The sequence below is a fragment of the Canis lupus genome, chromosome 14 (assembly GCF_048164855.1).
Source record: "Canis lupus baileyi chromosome 14, mCanLup2.hap1, whole genome shotgun sequence".
NCBI classification, from domain to species: Eukaryota; Metazoa; Chordata; class Mammalia; order Carnivora; family Canidae; genus Canis; species Canis lupus.
Window position 1 is genome coordinate 39,483,533 of NC_132851.1, and position 20,958 is coordinate 39,504,490.

Below are 20,958 nucleotides of genomic sequence, written 5' to 3' on the forward strand. Positions count from 1 at the left end.
CACCACCCTGCCTGTGGTCACCGTCAGCACCCGGCCAGGAGCCGCCTGTGGCCATCAGCGCTGGGGGAAGACTAGGGGTCCTAGGGAGACAGGGAGGGCCCTGCGGAGACACGGAGGCCTGCTTGGCAAAGTGCACGTTGCCCACAGAGCGCGCCTGCAGGTGAACAGGAGAAGGGCAAGGTCCTCCAGGGTCTGCAGAGCCAGAGTCCGCAGCCTGGCCCCGCTGTTAAGGCCTCAGTGGCTCCGGTGGAAGCCCTGCCCGCCATGTGCTGGCTCGGGACCTGCTCCACCGCGGGCCTCTCAGGGGCTCTTCCGGGGTCTCCGCGTACCAGTCGGACCTCTGCTGCAGCAGGGATACACGCACCCCGCCCGCAAAGCCGACCTGGGCCAGGCTGGCTGGAGACCCTCCTGCCCTGGGGCACCCCCAACAAAGCCAAGTCCGGAAATCAAGAGCCTTCTCTGGGTGGAGTTCAGAGTTCCTGCCATGCTCTGTCCAGCTGCAGAGGTTAAGCAGACATGCGCCACCGGATGGGGCCCCACGTGGCACTGGAGGGCTTCCAGGAAGGCTAGCTCCCTCCAGGGAGGTCTGCCGGTGGGCAAACCCAAGCGCTTACCAGACCTGGGCACCACGGCCAGGCCTCTGTAGACGAACGCCGAGCTAGGCGCCTGTCCTGCCCACAGGACTTCCCTGGAACCACCAAGACACGCCCTGGACCTCTCAGTACTGGGAAGACCAACAGCCAGCCATGCGGGACCCAGTTTGGTGACCCAAACAGAGCCTCTGAAGAAATTCTAACTGATCTCTTCAGGGGGATCCAAAAGAATATATCCATGCAGCAGGCCTAGGCGCTCTGAAGCCCTGGGAATGGAACCTCGGGGAGGAGTCCACAGTGGGCAGGCTGGCCAAGGAGGTCAGAAGTGGAGGTAGGGAAGTACCGCCAGTGCAGAGCTAAAGGAAGGAGATGGAGAAAGTGAGGGCCCCATGGGGTGTGGCAAGGGCAGGGCTGCAAGGTCTGCCCCTGCAGGAAGTGAGGGTGCCCTGGAGCACAGTTTCCCTGCCCTGAGCCAGGGTCTGCGGCTGGAGAGGATCCTCCCTAAAATGTGGTGAGGGACATATCCCTCGAACCCACCTGCTGGGGACACCCCCACTTTCACAGCAAAAGAAAACCCTGCAAGTATCCAGACACACACACACACACACACACACACACACACCCCTAAGTCAACATGCAACCGGGAAAAAAATCTTAGAAAAATCCACATGCTCACTACCAATACTACTGGATGCTGAGAAGCCATAAATTGATTTTTTTTAACTTTCCGAAAACAAAAATTTTTAAGAGGAAAGAGAAAGGGTAATGTCTTTCAAAGATCAGAAGGAAAACATATTTTGACCCTGAACACTCCACCCAGCAGGACTATTAATGGTGAGGACAGAATCGGGATGTATTAAGATCTGCAGGAACTCACTGTGTTTATGTAACTGGGCAGAAATGTCTCAAACACAGAGAAACTTTCACTTGAACAACAAATTTACACCAATTACAGTTGCCAGTTACGTCTAATGATGAAAAACAAAATACATCTAGAAGTCCAAGGTATTTATTACTCAGTCAGGGAGATCCATCTACTATGCAGAGATAGAATCTGCAAGAAGGGAACAAGGAGGTACGGAGAGAAAAAATGAGGGAAATAAAAACAAAAACCTAAGAGCCATTAGTCCTGGGGTACCTGGCTGGCTTGGTCAGCGATCTCAGGGTCTGAGTTAAAGGCTCAAACCCCATGTTGGGTGTGGAGCGTACTCAAAAAAATAAAATTTTAAAAAGGGAGCCATTAGTCTTTGAGCCCCAGCATAGTCTTTCCTGCAACACAGTCTGGACAGGTAGGACTTGTTCAGTTCCTTGTTTCCTCTCTGGTTCAGCGGCAAGTACCTTTTCGTTATCATTATGCCTCCGTGGGCGTGTGGTCCAGGCATGGAGCTGCGGCAGTCACACGAGGGGGCCTGCTGTCCCCATCCTCCCCGCGGGTCAGGAAGCTGGCCCCCCCCCAGCTGCTCCTGAAGCCCTGAAGTCACAAGGGGCAGGTGCCCAGCAGGGTGGTGTGGGCTGCGCCGTGGTCCCGCCGTCTGCAAAGTGCAGAAGTGACCGCGGCTAAGTCCAAATCTGGAGGGGAAAGTACCCCCCCAGGTTAGAGCGATCACCTCCAGGAAACAGCAGTGGGGTGGTCTGGGGAGCCTGGGGGTCTGCAGCCCTGTGGGGCCCGCCCCCAGTCAGGAGTCCAGGCCCCTTGGCCCCTTCCTCGTCGCCCGTGCACCCACCGCCGCGCGCAGGGACCTGACCGCCCTCCTCACCTGAGCAGCTCCGTCCCCCCACCTCCTGCCCCGACGGCCCCTCACAGGCCGTGCCCCAGGCCCTCCTCAGCCTCTCCTTCCCCTGCTGGAAAGGCGGGGCGCCCCCTGCGACCCCGGCAGTGCTTCCCAGTGCTTGAAACACACGCGTGCGGAGTTGCCACGGATAGCCGAGCGCTGTCGGGGCTGGAGCAGAGGCTGGGGCCCCCACCCCTGATCCGGCCAGGCACCTTGTCTGTGGCAATGGGAGGCCCTCCTGGTGCCACGAGATGGCGCCACCACCCCATGCTTCGGACACGGGGGCCGCCGCGGGCCTGCCCTCTGCCCTGGGGACCCAAGCTCAGGCCTGTCAGGTCCAGGGCCCGGTCTGTCGCCCCCCACCCCGGACTCCGTCGGGCCCCCACATGCCGCCTCGTCCCTCAGCGCCCACAGGCTCTGCGAGGCAGAAGCGATGCCAGGACCCCAGGGGGTCCTGAGGCTGGTGTGGACTCACCTGGACGGCGCGGACGCCCCCCCCCCCACCCGCCGTGCACCAGATGCCAGCCTGGCCGAGAGTCCCTGCAGCCTCTACCGAGGCCCCGAGCCCCAGACAGGAAGGGGTCGGGCCTATGCCGCTGGCCCGAGAGCCGCCCCCCACCCCCAAGCCGGGGCGCAGACTCACAGGTGGGGCCCGGAGCTGCCAAGAAAAAGGCCAAACTCTGATCCCGGGGCCGGGGGGGGGGGGGGGGGGGGGGGGGGGGGGGCAGCCGGCAGCGCTGCTAAGTGGTGGGCCACACAGGGGGGTGTGCCCCGAAGTCACCACGAGGGGCACCCTCACACTGTGGCCAGGCTCCAGTGAGCACCCAGCTCTGCAGGCGACAATCGCCCCAGGCCCCCACCTGACCCGGTGGCCCCTATGCCGAGTCTCTGCGGGCCCCTTGCACTCCGGGGCCTCCTGATGGGGACGAGGCTCGGCTCTCAGCCCCGCGGCTGGGGTCCTGCTGCAGAAGCCATTGGTCCACGTGGAGGAAGGGAGAGGACAAAAGGCCTCCCTGGCTCCGGGGGGGGGGAAGGGAGGGCGGGGTGCCCCGGCTGTGTAGCCCCCCTCACTCACCCTGCCGCCGCTGGAAGGATGCGCCCGTGCCCAGGTGCCCAGGAGACCTGCGAAGGCTCATCCCCCAGGAACAGCTCCTGTAGCAGCGGCAGGTCCTGGGGGGCCAGGTGCCCTACTACATGCACGGCTCAGGCCTGGGACACTGCAGCCCCCTCCAGGCCAGGGCCTGGGTCTGTGGGACTCCGAATTCTGTGAGGGAAGGTACAAGTCGGCTCAGAGCATCTCCCCTAATGGGCATGTCTGCCCCAATCCTGCCTCTCACCACCACCTCCGTCAGGGCCTGGGGCAGTGGGGCAGGACCCAGGCTGCTGGGGACTGTCCAGGGCATAGCATGGCTGCTCTGGGTGCCCCGTGGCACGCAGCAGGCTCTGAATGTGCTGCTCTAGGTGCTGGGGTGTGGTGTCAGGGGGCAGTCCTTGGGCAGCAGGCATGCAGGGGTGCATGGCAGGGCGGACCTGAGGCTCTGTCAGCACCGCAGAGCATGTGCTCCCCTGCCAGGACCTTCCCTGCACCTGCAGGCAGGGGTGGAGCGGGTTGCCAGGGTGGCAGCCAGTAGAGGGCCCCCAGGCTGCCCCTTCCAGCAGCACCCCCAACCTGCAAGCTCCTGAACAGTGAGTGTGCTCCCCCCGCCAGGTCTCCGGCTCGCCACAGCCATGGCCGTCCTCAAAGTAGAGCATGAGCAGGGATGTCAGTGGACAGCCCACTGAGCTCCACTGCTGCCCTGCCATGGCCACCCTGGGGCCTATATGGGGGGGGGTGCCCCAGTCCCACTCCACACCTTCCAGGCCCCAAATCATCATTCTTTGCTGTCCCCCCCATCACGATGTGTGTGTTGAGAGGACATGTCCAGAACCTACACATCTCGGGCCCTGAGTGGCCCAGCCCCTACCTTCAGCCAGGACTCCTAAGCCCGCTCTGCAGGCAGAAGGCCTGGGACAGGAAAACAAAAGGGATATTGTGGAGCATGTGGATCTGGGGCAAGAGGACCCCCTGCTGCAAGCTTCCCTTCCTGCTGGCAGGCTCCTCCTGCAGAAGCTTCCAGCCCCACCCAGCTCATGAACCTGCCAAGAGCCCCTAGCTGACCTGACCCCTTGGCACAACCCACTAGCCCCAGCTCATAGGCCAGTAGGGTGTGGGGAGAGGCCCCTGGTTGTCCTCTACTCCCACTGGCCTCTCCCAGCGAACCTCGAAATGGCTCATCACCCTCCCTATTAAGTCCACCAAGGGCCTTGAATCGCTGCCCCGCACTCAGAGACCTCAGGACTCTGTGTCACTTACCCCTAGAGCAGGAGCAGCGTGGGCCTCCAGGCCTGCTCCTGGGGAGGCTGGCTGTCCCGTCCTGCCAGCAATCTTCCCAAACTCGACTTCTCACTTTCCACACCTGGCAGGGGAGCTGGGCCCCCTGCTTCATGAGTGCTGAAGATGAGCAGCCCTGGACCTGCCCTGCACCCTCCCAGCAGAGCCTCCCTCCACTCTCCTTCTGGTGGCTTCTGGTAGGCACACCTGCCAGGCCTCCCACTGGACCCCATCCATCGTTGCCGTCATCATGGCTAAGTCAGCAGTCGTGGACACTTGCTGACATGTGTTGCTGTAGCAAATCTTCATCACAGAAGGGGACACGAAGGGACAGACAGGGCCCAAGGCAGTGCCAGGCCTTACCCAGGCCGCGTCTTTGGGGTCTGCCTTGGCTCTTGCCACCGACAGCCCCTCCCTTTGCTCATCTGCTCCCAGCCTTTCACAGTTGCTGCCACTGCTGTCGTCTCCCACGTGTCCCTTATCCCTCAGCGCACCCTGCTGCTCCTCCAGGCCAGAGGGCCTGCCCACCCTGCTAGTCGGGCTGCACGCTCCACACCCTCCCCTGAGCCTCCATCAGCTCTTCCCTGGATCACTGTTGTAACCTCTTGTCTTAATCTCCCTCTGCCACTCACCCCACCCTACTGCCCATCCTCAACAGTCAGGGCAGCGTGAGCCTTGTCAAGTGCAACAGCTGCTACAGCTTGGGCCCTGGGAAGGCCAGAGTCACTCACAGTGAGCCCCCAAGACCGGTGGGGGCCCTGCCAGGCTCTGCCCCCTGCTGCCCCCTGCACACCCCCTGCTCAGTGTAACAGCCCACTCTCGTTACCGCACGCACTCCTTACATAAGGACCTCTGACTCATATGGGCCCCATCCAAGGCCTCAACTTCATGGTTGTCATTTTTCATTATTTTTCTTGAAGTGAGCCCCTTAAATTGTATGAGCTTCCGGTCCTGCAAAACCTGAATCCGTCCCTGCCTGCTCCACATCTCTAGTCGCAGAGCGAGTTTATCATATCAAACCCTGCTGGTTAGGGTTCCCTGCAGGCAGCAGTGGGCTGGGGCAGCTCATGTCATGACCAGATTGTTAAGTTTTTGGGCATTTTTGTGAACCAGGTAAACTGGTGGTAGCTTGGAGCCAGCTGTGATGGGTGTGTTTCCAACACTGACACGTGCAAAAGTTAGAGATGAGGGCTTCCCTGGCGGGCTGCAGGTGTCAGGCGGTGATCCCGGGTGATCACGCAGGCGGCTGCAGGAACCGGGTAGTGGAGGAAGGTCCCTGGCTGTGTGACCAGCGCGTCATCAGGAGGACCACCTGGGCCCAGGAACGAAGCTGCTTGGCCTTAGTCCTGGCGGTGCATGGGGCCGAGAACGCCACCTTGACATCCCGACAGATGCAGTGAATCAGGGCCGATGAATGGTTGCTGGAGGATGGGCAGGCAGTTCAACCCTCAGGCCTCCCGATGAGGCACAGACTGGGATGAAGGGCGAGGGAAAGGGAAAGTGGTGTTTTCCGCCCTCGGCAGCCTGAGCGTTTCCGGTTTAGGAATATACTTCCCGGCTCCCGAACCAGGGTGGCCGAGCCAGGCCTCTGCCTCCGGGGGTCTTCCGCCCCCACGGCCCCAGCCTGCCCGTTGGCGGACAGTGCGGAACGCAGGGCGCAGGCCCGGGACTCGGAGAGGAGCCAGCAAGGCGGCCTCAGTGGGTGGGACCCAACCGTGAGGACACCGGCCTTCGCCTTGGCGTTCGCCTGCCTCCTCGGTAGATGCGGCCCGCCCGCGGCCCTGCTCCTCCGCCTGCCGACCCCGCCCCCGCCCCGCCCCCGCCGCAGGCCCCGCCCCTGCGCTGGCCCCGCCCCGTCACAAGGCCCCGCGCGTCTCTCAGCCGCAGGCCCCGCCCCCGCCCCGCCCCTGCTCAGGCCCCGCCCCGTCACAAGGCCCCGCTGCGTCTCCCCAGCCGCAGGCCCCGCCCCCAGCCCCGCCCCTGCTCAGGCCCCGCCCCGTCACAAGGCCCCGCTGCGTCTCCCCAGCCGCAGGCCCCGCCCCCGGCCCCGCCCCGCCCCGCCCCCGGCCCCGCCCCGTCACAAGGCCCCGCAGCGTCTCCGGAGCCGCAGGCGCAGGCCCAGCGGAGCCGGCCACCGAGCGGGTGCGGGTCCCGGTGCGGGTGTGGGTGCGGGCGCAGCGGCCATCAACCGCGCGGCTGCGCACCGGCCACCGTGTGCACCGTTCCGGAGACGCCCCGCGAGTGGTGAGTCCTTGGCCGAGCGCCGCGGCGTGACCACCCAACCGGCCCCCACCCGCCGCCCCCGCGCGGGCCCTGCGCAGCCGAGCGGCGTCCGGGTGGGTCAGCGGGAGCTCCCGCCGGGGCGCACGGCCAGCTCGGGGCCGGCCTCCGCGGCCGGCGGGGCGGGGGCGGGGCGGGGCGGGGCGGGGGCGGCCGCGGCGGGACCCGCGCCCTGAGCGCCCCGGACCGGGCCCGGGGCCCACCCGCCCTCGGTGCGGTTCCGTGGCCGCCGCCCGCCGCCCGCCCCCGTCGCGGCGGCGCCTGCTTTGTTCCCCGCACGCCCTCCGGTCCTTCCATCCCCCACACACCCCCGCACCGCGGCTCGGCAGGCGCCCCGCCGCCGCTCCGGCCCGCTGCCCCCACCTGGCGTGCGGCGCTCACAGATGGCCTGGGGATTTCCTGGGATGGAAATAGCCGCCGGCCGCGGTCCCTTAAAGCTGCTTACGGGCGGGCGGCGCGGGAGGGTCGGGGCACAGCCCCACGCGCCCCGGCCCGACCCCGACCCGCCCTGACCGGCCGAGCCCGCCCCCCCCCCCCCCCCCGGGCCGCCAGCCGCGCGATAACCCTGCTCCGGGCGCTTGTGCGAAACCCCTGGACCCCGAGGCCGCGAGGTCATCGCGTGGGGTGCGCTCGGCCGCCGCCGGGTGGCCCCAGAACGGCCCCCCTGAAGCCCCGGGCCCGCGACCGGCTGCGGCTCGCGGTGGCCAGCGGCCTGGGGGCAGAAGTCCTGAGGGCCCCCCTTTGTCCCGGCAGCAGGTGGGGCGGGGCGCGGCGGCTGTTCCGGGGACTTGTCACTGCGGCCGACTTCTGTCTCTGTCCTCTAGGGGGAGACCGCGCAGCCCGAGGCCATGCCCCATGAGAAGAGTTTCCTGGTGTCTGGGGACAACTACCCTCCCCCCAACCCCGGATATCCTGGGGGGCCACAGCCCTCCATGCCCCCCTACCCTGGGGCCCCTTACCCGCAACCCCCTTTCCAGCCTTCTCCATATGGCCAGCCAGGGTATCCCCAGGGCCCCGGCTCCTACCCTCAAGGGGGCTACCCCCAGGGCCCCTATCCCCAGGACCCCTACCCCCAGGGCCCCTACCCCCAGGGGGGCTACCCCCAGGGGCCGTATCCACAGAGCCCCTTTCCCCCCAACCCCTATGGACAACCTCAGGCCTTCCCGACGCAGGACCCTGGCTGTGAGTAGCGAGGCAGAGCAGGGGGACCGGGGCGGGGGGGCTCCAGGTGCCCTCAGGGGGCGCTGACCCAGCCCATCCTGCTCCTCAGCACCTCAGCATGGAAACTATCATGAGGAGGGTCCCCCGTCCTACTACGACAACCAGGACTTCCCTGCCATCAACTGGGATGACAAGAGCATCCGCCAGGCCTTCATCCGGAAGGTGGGCACCGGCAGCTGGGGATGGAGGGGTGGGGGGGCGGGCAGACTCTGAGCGGCTCCCCCCGCAGGTGTTCCTCGTGCTGACCCTGCAGCTGTCCGTGACGCTGTCCACTGTGGCTGTGTTCACCTTTGTCGGGGAGGTAAAGGGCTTCGTCCGGGAGAACGTGTGGACGTACTACGTGTCCTATGCTGTCTTCTTCATCTCCCTCATCGTCCTCAGCTGCTGTGGAGACTTCCGGCGAAAGCACCCCTGGAACCTCGTGGCACTGGTAACCCCAGCCCTGGGCCCCCCCACGTTCTCGCGTCCCGCTCCCACACTCTGCAGCCGCGGGAGGACGGGGGTGGGGAGCGGCTCCCCACCCACGAGGCCCCATCTCCCCACAGTCCATCCTGACCGTCAGCCTGTCCTACATGGTGGGTATGATCGCCAGCTTCTACAACACGGAGGCGGTCATCATGGCCGTGGGCATCACGACAACCGTCTGCTTCACGGTGGTCATCTTCTCCATGCAGGTGAGGGGCCCCCGTAGGCAGGGCTGCTGGCGCTGAGGGCCCCCGACACCTCCCGGGCCCGGCACCCAGGGCCTGCTGTCCCCCTGTGCCCGCAGACCCGCTACGACTTCACGTCGTGCATGGGTGTGCTCCTGGTGAGCATGGTGGTGCTGGTCATCTTCGCCATCCTCTGCATCTTTATCCGGAACCGCATCCTGGAGATCGTGTATGCCTCGCTGGGCGCCCTGCTCTTCACCTGCGTGAGTGAGGCGGCGGGCGGCCCGGGGGCAGGGGTGCTGGGCGGGCGGGCTCGCCCCTCATCGGCCTGTCCGCCACCTCCAGTTCCTGGCAGTGGACACCCAGCTGCTGCTGGGCAACAAGCAGCTGTCCCTGAGCCCGGAGGAGTACGTGTTTGCTGCGCTGAACCTGTACACGGACATCATCAACATCTTTCTGTACATCCTCACCATCATCGGCCGCGCCAAGGAGTAGCTCACGCTGGGGGCCCCGCTTGGGTGGCCTGGCTGGCCTGGACCCTGCCCCTGGTGTGGCAGTGCCATCGTACCTCCCCGCTCTCATCCCTGGGCACAGCCTGGGACTGAGGGCCCCTCTCCAACCCTCCTGTGTGTACACTGCAGATACTTCTGTTCGGACCCGCCGTGGCCAGCATGGCCCCTTCTCGCCCTCCGGCCCTGCCAAAGGGCAGTGGGGCCCGGTTTCCATGCCACCCCATGCCCACTCACTGTTGCATGAGCCCTGTCTGCCAGCCCACCCTAGGGTCTGGGGGCAACACCAGGTCCCAGGGGAGAGGGGCCGAGCCAAGAGGTGAGGGTGCACGTGTCCCCTCCCGTTCCTGCCCCCCAGCCTGGCATAGAGTACCCAGTCCCCCCCTCCCCTCCCCTGCCCTGGAGTGCTGCCCTCATTCCTGTGCTGAGCCCCGAGGGCAGAGAGGATGAGCCTATTTCAGGGGAGGAGGAGGCCTTCCTCTTGTCTTGCTGTCTAAAATTCCAATAAATGGGACCTTGTGCTCTACTGTGCTGTGCTCGCTCTCGTGGCCACTTTTTCCGTGGGGTGGGGAGGGGGCTCTGGGCATCACCAGGGCAAAGGGAGCAGGAGCAGGTTGGCCTGCTGGGAGGGGACTGAAGGACGGGGGTGGCACTTGCACTGCCCTCCCTGCCACTTCCCTGCCCCCCGGGACATATGGCCCTACGACGCGGACCCTTAGCGTGGTGCCCGCCTCACGTGGTGCTAAATGGCCTGACCTCGTCTGCCACCGGCTCCGGAGCCACACAGCGTGGCGGGGGCTCTCACGGACCCTTACCATCTTGCCCTCCGCTGGGGCCAGCATCTGTGCCCGACCTGCCCCGGAGTGGCCCGTCACGCTGCTCACACTGCCTGGCTCTGCTTGCCCACCAGCGGACACCTTCCCCGGGCAAAGGCCCTGCACATCCTCTGCGCTCCCCAGAGAAACCTGCACCCCGCGCCTCTGGAGGGACGCCTGGCAAAGGCTCTGAGCGCTCGAGTCGGCAGTGGGCCCCGTCGGGCTGCCTCGAGCAGCTTGCCCCCACCTCGCTTCAGCCCCTGCCTGCTCTGCGTGCCCTCAGCTCTTGCTGCCTCACCCACCCTGGCTCCGGGTGTGCATTCGGAGGTCAGCCGCTGTCCGCGGCCTCACCCTCCCCAGAGGGGCCCAGCTCTGTCCGAGGACCTCCCCGCCTGGGCTCAGCCCGCCTTCCCCTCTGGACTCTCCACCTAGTGTGGCTTGAGAGCCCGCTCCTGGGGCTCCTTGGTCCCCTGGCCCCCAGCCTGTTAGTCCAACCCTGTCACAGGCCTGCGACTCCAGCGTCCACGGAGGGACTCCCGCACCGCGAGCCAGCATCCCTGCAACCCTGCCGGGCCTGCCTGCAGTCGTGTCCCCCAGCCAAGGTCTCGGCGCGGCCGCCGGGCCCTCCTGTGTCCCCTCCCTGCCCGCCTGGCCTGCCCGCCTGCCCCGAGGCCTCCTCACGCTCACCTGGCCATGGCCCTTTGCCTGCTGGGTATGTCGCCAAACCCGATGCCACCAGCTGCCTGCTTCACACCCCTGGGACGAGTTGCACATTCCTGGATGGCACGTGGGCCACCGGCCCCCCGCAGGCTGCCTGGCGGGCCTCCCAGCACACCCTCGCCCTTCAGAGTCCCCCGCTCCATGCTGAGACCCAGGCGCCCCAACAGCTGGGGCATCTCCGCAGGAGGACTTGGCCGCTCACGCTGCCTCCCACGCGGCCGAGAGAAGGGGCGCGGGAGGCAGGGGGGTAGGCTGTTAACCAGTCGGGGGGCACTTGTGGGTTACGCCACGTGGACTTTCCAGGTGAGGAAGGAAACAGCCCGCGGCCAGCATTGGATCCCGGCACCGGAGGCCTCGTGGCCAGAGTAGAGACAACCTCCCACAACCCTGTCGGGGGGGCCCCACAGCTGCGATGCATCAAGACCAAAGCAGTTGCCCTGGGGACTTGCGTGTGGACGTGGACACAGACGCCGCCCAGGCCGTGAGGAGACAGCGCCCTGTGCCGCTCGCCCGGAGTAGCGCTCCTCCTCACACTGGGCCTGCCCTCCTTCCGGGGGAGAGGCACTGGGCCCCCAGGCATGGAGACCCCCTTCCGACAGCAGCCGTCGGGCCGAGGCCCGGCTTCCCTAGCCCTCCCCAATTCACCGAGGGAGCCAAACTCCCAGTGGGCCCTTTCTGGCACCACTCCTGCAACCCCGTGGCCCCGTAGCCTAAGTCCCCTCACGGCACGAGCCGCAAGCCACGCACCGGCCAGCGTGTCCGGGGGCTGTCCTGGAGGCCACTGGTGGCTCAGTACCCGACAGCCGAAGGGGGCTAACAACGCTTACGTCCCTAGGCCATCGTGGAATCCATCCTTGCTTTCGGGATGCAGAGACACAAAGTGTCACACTTGCGCACACTCCTTGCCCAGCCACACTGCCAGTGGCGGCGGAGGCCACACCGAGAGCCTGGCACGGGACCCCAGCTTCCTTACCACCTAGGCCGGCGCCCCATCCGGGCCAGGCACAGCACAGGTGTTGACCGTGGAGTGAATGAACGAGCTCACGCAGCCTGGCTGCCCTGGGACCAGAGACCCAGCGTGCTTCAGACCTCAGGGCCTTAGCTCGGCATCAGCATTAGTGGGGAGTTGGTCGGGAGTGTGGACAGCAACACTAAAAGCCCCGGAGAATTCATGGAGGCACATCCAGGGAAGCCAAGTGAAGAAAGAGAGGACGCACGGAGAGTCGTGAGTGCTCAGGGCCAGGTGTGGAGGACTGAGGATGGGAAGCTCAGGTGTGAGTCAAGGCAGGAGATCAGCGTGGACTTCGTGATGCTTCAGGGGGCAGGCGGGGAGAGCCCGGACTGGGGAGCAGCAGGAGAGTGAGCCGAGAGGCAGTGCCCACACTGTGGCTCCTGCCGCAGCCCCCTCCCCGCTGGGCCCAGACCCTGTCTGAGCAGCTCCCGTCTCCAGCGCCAGGTGCCTCTTCTCCCCGGGGACCCCGCTGACCCACTTGGTGGCACCATCCCCATCCCCCGCCATGGCACCTTCCAAGCCTTCAGGTGCTCGTGAGGCAAGGCCCCCTTGAGTCTGTGCCCCCTGCGCTCCTTCATCCCACCCTGCCCGCTGTCACCATTGCCCAGCAGGCTCCTGGTCCCGGGAGGACTCCAGCACAGGCACAGAGTCCTCTCCACCCCCGCTGCTGTCAGGACCCTGTGCCATCTCCACCCTTCCCCCGCCCGAGTCAAGGTCCCCACCGTCTCCGCAGAAGCCACCAACCCATCCTCAGCACTGCAGACAGAGCGAGATGACCGCACCCCTGCTCACATACACGCTGTCAGAGGACGTCCAGTCCAGACGGTGGATGGGACTGACCTGGGGTAACAACTCCCACTCTTTTTTTTTTTTAAGATTTTATTTATTTATTATTTATTTATGAGAGATACAAAGAGAGAGAGAGAGGCAGAGAAACAAGCAGAGGGAGAAGCAGGCTCCACGCAGGGAGCCTGACGCAGGACTCGATCCCGGGTCTCCAGGATCACGCCCTGGGCTGAAGGCGGCGCCAAACCACTGAGCCACCCAGGCTGCCCCCAACTCCCACTCTTAACACAGATCGTTGCTAGAGAAAATACTTTTATATTTTAAAATACACATAGCTGAGCAGGAATGCAAGAAATAAATGTGAGGAGAGCCCCCCTTGGCTGTAAGGGAAGAGTTATAGCTGTGGGATTTGGAGAAGTTGTGCTAAAAAAAATAAGAATCAGCATCTAGGACCCACCAGAGAAAGAGACTTGGCGAGACCCTGGGCTCTCGGCTGGAAGCCTGGAGGACTGCATCTGGGAGCCTTAAGGACAGAGCCCCACCAGAACCACACCCTGGACTGGGTTCAGCTCTGTCCTTAATGTCTCTACCTGTCTGACAAGGAGATAACATCACCCAGAACCTCTACAGTTGTTTCTTATTTTTTTTTACACACAATTTCTGTCATTTAATTAAAAATTACTAGGCATTTCAAAAGACAGGACTAAAAACCAAGAGGAAAAATAAGATACAGAAACAGATCTGGAGGTGATTCAAAAAATGGGAGCTGGCAAAAAAAAAAAAAGGCTTTAAAATAAATATGATTAATATCTTAAGAAAAATGGGGGTTGGGGGGTAGAGACACAGGGAAGATATAATATGGAGAATTTCCCCCAGAGAACTGGATTCTATATTAAAGGATCAAACTGAGCATCTTGAATGGAAAAGTACAAATAACTGAAACTAAAAAGTCAATAGCTGAGTTTAAGAACAGATTATACAAGCCAGAAGAAAGGATTAGTGAACTGAGAGGTCAATAGAAAATATCCAAACTCACAAAGAGAAATAATGAATGGATGAAGAAAATGTAAGCTGTAGGGGTGATGAGGCGGGAAGGGTGCACAATAAGTAGAGTTCCAGAAGGAAAAGAGAGAAAGAATGGAAAAGTAATGTCTGAAGAGATAATGGCTGAAAAATTTCCAAAACCAAAAAGACATCAGCTGACAATCTACCAAAACTGACACAAAATTCCCCGATTTATTTTATGAGCCCATCATTGTACATTGAATTTTGTCCTTCCAAAATCCACATGTTGAAGTCCTAACCCCTAGTACTCATGGAGTGATCGTATTTGGAAATTAGGTCATAGCAGGTGTAATAAGATAAGGTCGTCATGGAGTAAGGTGGGTCCCTAATCCAGGGCATTTGCTGTCCTTGTACAAAGGGGAAATTTGGACATAGCAACTTTTCCAGGTCTGGCCACGGCCTCAAAAGGAGCTGTCACCATGTCTGGGGATCTGCAGCAAGTGATGGCAGGAGTGCCCAGCATCCCGATCAGGAGAAACAGGCACTCAGCCCAACACCACAAGCGTGGGGCCGATGCTGATGGCCAAGGTGTCCTGGAGGTCAGGAGATCCAGCCAGCAGAGCTGGCTGCCTGCCATGTGCAGCCCACCGCCCTCAAGAATGCCAGGCCACCCTCAGCAGGACCTGGCACACAATCCACAGGAACAAATACAGCCTGATTTGTGGGTGGCCGCTTCTCCAGAGTCACTGCCTCCCCAGAGCCAGTGCCACTCTGTGTAGCCAGAGGCCTGTGATGATAAAGCAAAAGCCAACTCACTCCCCCAAGAGCTCCTGAGTACTCTCCACCCAAAATAATAAAGATGTTAGGTGACTTTTCTCAAAATACTATATTGAAGTCTCTAGCAAGTACAGTAAGGCAAGGACAAAAGAGCATGTTTATTTATTGAAGCACAATCATGTAAATAGAAAATCCTATGAAATCTACCTCAAAACTACTAGAACTAACAAGTGAGGTTGACAAGATCATAGGATACAAGGTCAACAATAAAAAAAGTCATATAACTGGGGCTTGTCAGACTTCTGACCTACAGAACTGTAAGATAGTAAATGTGTGTTGTACAAAGCCAAAAAATAAATAAATTGCTCATATTGCTGAAAAATTATGTAACTACATACTGCTATGAACACAAAATTTTAAGATTTTATATATTTACAAAAAACTATATATTCATTTTTTTAAAGAGCATAAATTGCTTAGGGGTTATGTCTGAGGCTCCCTAAGACCACTCCCAAGTTTGATGATTTACTAGGAGGATTCATAGGACTTAACATATAGTCCTACTCGCGGCTATGATTTAGTACAGAGGAACAGACTCATGGGGCAAAAGCTGAAGGAAATCAAGTGCAAGTGTTGATGAGTCTCTTCCCTCTGGATTCACACAGGATGAACTTAATTCCTCGAGCAAGGAGCTGTGACCACATATGTGAAATGCTGTCTATCAAGGATGTCGTTAGAGACCCAGTGCCCCAGGTTTTCATATGGGCTGATCACATAGGCTTCCTCTGCCCATATTCTGTACCAAAATTCCAGGCTCTCAGAAGGAAATCAGAAGCTCAGCACAAGCCATGTTGTTTGAACAGCTTAGGCATAGTGAGCCATATCCATCCTGGGAGTTGTGGGAACCCTCCTGAAATCAAGTTTCTAGCTGAGAACCAAGGGCCAACCTTGCAGGCAGGCCTTTCTAAGGGTAGTGGCCTCAGACCTTCTCCACACAGTGATACATTAATAAAATACGTGCAATGCATGTCCACTATAAAACCTTTCTGAGAGATATTTTTAAAGACCTAAAGAGAGAGGTATACCATGTCCATGGATCAAAAGACTTTATAGTGTCAAGATGTCAATTCTCTCTGAACCGGTTTAGGAATTCAGCACATTCCCATTCAAAATCCCAGCAGGCTTTATTATAGAAAATGACAAACATCTTAAAACGTATATGGAAATGCAAAAGATGTAGAAAAGTCAAAACAATTTTGAAAAAAAAAAAGAAAGAAACAAAGCTGGAGAACCCACACTCTCTGATTTCATGACTTACTGTAAAGTGACAATAATCATATGGAGGAACACATAGATCAGTGGGACACAATAGGGGATTCAGAAATAGGCCTCCACATATGCTTTTTAGACAAATGCTATTGGAACGATTCATACCACTATTAAAGTAACCTCGACCCTTACCTCACATCACACACAAAACTTAACTTGAAGTGGATCCTAGACCTAAATGTAGAAGCTAAATTTATAGAAACGTCTAGATGAAGACTTCGGTGAATATCTTCATGGCCTTAGAGGAAGCAGATCTTAGATAAAACACTAAAAAACATGAACCACTACAAAAATCTTTGATAAACTTAAAAGCTTTTTCTCTTTAAAAGGTCCTGCTAAGGAATGAGAAGGTAAGCCACGACTTGGAGAAAATATTTGCAGTACGCGTGTTTGGCAAAGTCTTGAGTCCAGGCCAGAGACGTGCTTCTGCAGTTTCATAATTAGAAAGACGCTCAATCTAAGTTTCAAAAATGCCAAAAGACTCTAGGAGCCCTGTAAACAGAGATGCACAAACGGCCAATAAACGCAGGTGAATGTTTTCATCATCGTCTGTCATCAAGGAAACGCAAGTGAAACCACAATAAGACGCCAGTCTACATTTGCTGGAGCAGCTGAAAGGAAAGGACTCACAACAGCAAACACCAGCGAGGATGTGGAAGAGCCGGGACCCTCATTTACTGCAGGTGGAAAAGTGGAAGGTACAGGCGCTTGGAGGACAGTTTGGCGGGTCCTTATAATGTTGAACAATACTCACCCTATGATCTAGCGATGCCGCTCCTAGGTTTTTATCCAAAGGTTTCTACGGTTGTTCTCAGCAGCTTTATTCATAACAGCCAGACAGGGAAACGACTGGCCTGCCCGTCGACAGGAGACGGCCTGGAGCACAACCTGGCCATACGAAGCAACACACGGACCCTACGTGCAGCCGCATCAGTGGGTCTCAGAACCATTATGCTGAGCAACAGAAGCCAGACACAGAAGAACATATCCTGTGTGATTAAAACTCCAGAAAAGACTTAGGGCCAAAAAAATAAAAAATAATAAAAATGAAAAAATAAAGACTTAGGACCATGGATGAGATGTGGGAATTGCTAGAGAGGGCACCAGGAAGCTTTTAGGGTAACAGAAATGTTCTATACCTCGTGGTAGCAGTGGTCACGTGGCAAGGACACCTGTCCAGACTCATAAAATTATTAGGTTGTGATCCCAGGGTAGTGAGGTCCAGGCCCCTGTCGGGTCCCTGCTCAGCTCAGAGTCTGCTTGAGATTCTCTCTCTCTCTTTCTCTCTCTGCCCCTTCTGCTCATGCCCTTTCTCTTTTTTTTTTTTTTATTTATGATAGTCACAGAGAGAGAGAGAGGCAGAGACACAGGCAGAGGGAGAAGCAGGCTCCATGCACCGGGAGCCTGATGTGGGATTCGATCCCGGGTCTCCAGGATCACGCCCTGGGCCAAAGGCAGGCGCCAAACCGCTGCGCCACCCAGGGATCCCTGCTCATGCCCTTTCTCTTGAAAATAAACAATCTTTAAAAAAGAAAAGCCCATAAAATTGCTCACTTAAAATGGGTACATCGTATTGCATAAAAATCACACTTCAATAAAGGTGACTTTTGAAATATGAATGTGAGGGGGCCACCTGGCTGGCTGATCCCAGGGTTGTGAGTTCAAGTCTCATGTTGGATGTTGGGAGTGGAGAGTGCTTGGTGGCTCAATCAGTGAAGCGTCTGCCTTTGGTTCAGGTCATGACCCCAGGTTCTGGGATCAAGTCCAGATTGGGCTCCCTGCTCAGCGGAGCATCTGCTTCTCCTCTGCCCCTGTCCCTCTCCCCAACCCCTCCTCATGTCCTCTCTCTCTCTCTCTAATAAATAAATGAAATAATTTTTTAATAAAATCTTAATTTCTTTTTTTATTCTAAGTAGGCTCCATGCCCAGCGTGGAGCCCAACATGGGGCTTGGACTCACAACCCTGAGATCATGACCTGAGCTGAGATCAATAGTCAGATGCTTAACCAACTGAGCCACTCAGGCACCGCCCAGCCCAGCCAAATAAAAAATCCTTAAAAAAATGAGAAATACAAAACTGAATGTAAAAAAAAAACCAAAAAACATGAATATGAGCAAAAGATTAACAAAACCCTTTCCTCTTCTGCTTGAGAGTCTGACCTTTGGTTAACTGTCTAGCTCTGTTCCCCTGGTGACCTGTCAACAATTTAACTGCTTATGGTGACAGTTGCCCCTGCTGGTGAGCTGTGCATGGACGGTGGGCAGCTGAGTGTGCACTATGAATGCCTCAGAGGAAGCCACAGCTCTGAGCTCCCCAGTGGAAGGCAGGGCCCTGCGAGCCCCGTCTGTGGAACTGTCACAAGACAGTGACGGCTGAGAGGCATGAGGTTTGGAGCCCAGGGCCTGGTGGCCAGTGTGGACCTCCGCCCTGGGCACGTGCCACCTGTGGGTCGGTGGCCGCACCCCCACTGCTCCCGGGCTGCTCCAGGAGAAGCAGCCCAGCGCTGGCCAGGAGCGCCCGCCTTCTGAGCCCGTGCCCCGCTGGCCTGGGTTCCCTGCGGATGAGGCTCGGGGTGCCCCCGGGGGAAGGAGCAGCACCCACGGGCACCACGCGCATGGGAACGTGTCCAACTCGAAGTTCTCGCAGGACCGCAAGCCGGGCCCACAGCCGCGCCAACACGGAGGATGCGCCCCACGGGCACCGCTCAGCGGCGGGGTGACGTCAGGAGCTCCACGCTCGCAGCCGGCAACCAGTGGGCGGGAAAGATCAAGTCTGCCAAGAGCGCGCGTTGGAGGGACGCTGGCTGCCCTCTGTCCGGGCCAGCCAGGGGCAGCCCGCGGCGGCAGCTCAGGAGAGCCGGGCTGTCCCCTGAGGCCGCCGGGGCCTTCCGCACACGGTCGCTGTGGGACGTTCGCCGCGTCACCGTCCACCCTCACAAAGGCCTGGAAAGGACGCAGGTGTCCGCCGTGAGGCCGTGGAGCACGGACACACGTATCCCCTGATTGCGGCCTCGGGCCACAGGGGGGAGGACTTAAAAATTCACAGTAAGGTAATAAAATGCGTCTGGAAACTAAACTGCCCTGCGGGCTGCGCACGGGAGTGGGGGCTCAGGGGGACGAGTCCCCATCAAGCCCAGCGGCCCGGCCTGGGGCGACAGCGAAGCCCACGCATCTCCACCGGCAGCCTCGCAGCCCCGCCGCTCGGGGTGAGGTCCCCATTCCCTCAGGCCCAGAGGCCCCGCCGCCGCCCCTCACCTGCCGCTGACCTGTGGTGCTTCGGCTGCGGCCACCACCCCGTCACCGTCCCCGTCCCCGTGGACACTCCGTGACCGGTGGCTCCTCCTCTCCCATTACCCCGAGAGCTCGCCCCCAGCAGCCCGACCTCCCAGCCGGGCTACGTGGCCCTGCCCCGACGTCTCCTGCGAGCCCTTGCCTGCGGAGCGGCCGCTGCTCCCGTGAGCCTGTGCGTCCAGCCTCTGCCACCTGCGTGCCCAGCGTGACACGCGTCTGGCGCTCAGCACATCTAGCCCTCGTGAGCCAGCAGGCCACACTCCTGAGCCCCACGTGGGGGCACATGTGAGAAAGGGAGAGACAGCTCGGGCGGCCTGGGCCCCAGGGAGCAGAAGTGGCTCCGCAGGTGACTGGGCCTTCCCGCCCCACCCGGGAGGCCCCGCCAGGGCCTGTCCATCGCGGGGTCCCCACTGCCGCCGCCAGCCGGGAACCAGGCCAACGGGAGGGCGGCGGGCACAGACCGAGCTGCGGCCCAACGCGTCAGGGCCCCATGGCCGCCCTGCCTCCAGCCTCGCCCTCGCCCTCGCGGGTGCCTTATCCCCTGGACAGTGAGCCCAGGGCCGAAGCTCCTGCTCCGGTTGAGTCCCAGCCCTCGACAGGAGCGCTGCGCCGTGCAGGGTGCTCTGCAGGAGCAGGAGCAGTGGCCGAGGGGAAGCCTGCAACCCCGGACGCTCACTGCCACCGGCCTGTGACCAGCACCAGTCTGGCTTCATCCCCAGTGAGCCGTTTCCAACAGGGTCTCCAACCATCTGCTCCCCTGGTGCCTCTGCCCCCACCCCCGGCCTCCAACGTGCCCCTGGGAGGCCCCACTTGCCCAGGCCCCCCGTTCAGTGCCCCCCCTCCTGGGGAGGCTGCCCCCACTCCCGGCCCCGGTGCAGATACCTCCCCTGCAGGCCCCAGCCTGTGGCCAGGATGGACTAGACCAGCCTGGCATGGGGGTCCTGGCTGGGGCACTGCCCTCCCATGCCCTGCTCAAACCCACCGCCTCTCACCCTGCTCCCCTGTCCCCTGCAAATCCCAGGGGCCCCTCCCATCTGATGCCTGCAGCTCCCTCCCTGCTGCCCGGGCCTTCTGGCTCCTTCTGAGTCCCTTCCCACAGCCCCTTGCCATCCAGTCCTGAGCACCCCGCCCCAGCCAACCCACCTGGGGGACAGGCCTGATGTCCTTGCAGTGATACCTCACGGTGGCTAAGGACTCAGGCAGCCTGCTCAGCAGCCTCCTGTGCACCGGCTTCCCTCAGCCTCCCTCACCACCGCGCCTCCCCTTCTCGGCACCCACCCTGCCCATCATCCCCTGCACCCTCTCGCCACCTCCCCACCCTAACGCCGCATGGCCCTTGCCCTCGGGGCCCCTTTGCTGGTCGGACGCCCCTCCTGTGTCACCCACACAGTGTGCCTCGGGCTCCGGGCACGTCTGCACACAGCTGGGCCATGCCCGGGTCACGGGCTGCTGGACAGACAGATAAGCAGCAGGAGGCAGGACAGACAGGGCTACGGCGCGGGGGCGGGAGGCTTTGCGGCTTGCGGAGGTTCATCTCCACGCAGTCAGGCAGCAGGCCGCTGGGCGCTGAGGGGCCAGAAAGCCCAAAGACCAGCCAGAAGCCCGGGGGTGGAGGCCCCGCCAACGTGCACCAGCGACCCAGTAGCGGGAGCCTGACCGTGAGGATGGCCCGTCCTGCTGGGAGGTGCAGACCAGACAGCAGGTGGTGGTTAAGGCAGGGACTGAGCGGCGGGGGCGAGGCTTGTGGCTTGTTGTGAAGCAGGTCATGGGAGTGGGAGGTTGTGACACCAGGCACGGGGGAGGAGCGGGTGTGGCCCAGGCCACAGT

At 60.6% G+C, this 20,958-nt stretch overlaps 1 protein-coding gene and 1 long non-coding RNA gene across 5 annotated transcripts; one reads left to right on the plus strand and one right to left on the minus strand.

Moving 5' to 3' along the window:
* Positions 1–1,586: 1,586 nt before the first annotated feature.
* LOC140604308 (uncharacterized) lies at positions 1,587–6,543 on the minus strand. Of its 2 annotated transcripts, XR_012007263.1 has the most exons (3): positions 4,719–6,543; positions 3,441–3,629; positions 1,587–2,125 (listed from the first exon to the last, which is right to left on the minus strand). It is a non-coding gene; the product is annotated as an uncharacterized lncRNA (long non-coding RNA). The 2 variants fall into 2 exon arrangements; XR_012007262.1 differs by having other exon boundaries at positions 3,441–6,543.
* Positions 6,544–6,821: 278 nt separating this feature from the next.
* On the plus strand, positions 6,822–9,922 carry GRINA (glutamate ionotropic receptor NMDA type subunit associated protein 1). 3 transcript variants are annotated; one of them, XM_072775638.1, is made up of 8 exons: positions 6,822–6,980; positions 7,841–8,198; positions 8,287–8,399; positions 8,467–8,538; positions 8,619–8,667; positions 8,783–8,911; positions 9,007–9,150; positions 9,233–9,922. In XM_072775638.1, exons 2-8 carry the CDS (start codon positions 7,865–7,867, stop codon positions 9,490–9,492), a joined length of 1,101 nt encoding a protein of 366 aa, XP_072631739.1. In that variant the 5' UTR covers positions 6,822–6,980; positions 7,841–7,864; the 3' UTR covers positions 9,493–9,922. The 3 variants fall into 3 exon arrangements, with proteins under 3 accessions (XP_072631739.1, XP_072631741.1, XP_072631740.1); XM_072775639.1 differs by lacking the exon at positions 6,822–6,980 and adding an exon at positions 7,052–7,072; XM_072775640.1 differs by having other exon boundaries at positions 8,467–8,667.
* Positions 9,923–20,958: the final 11,036 nt, after the last annotated feature.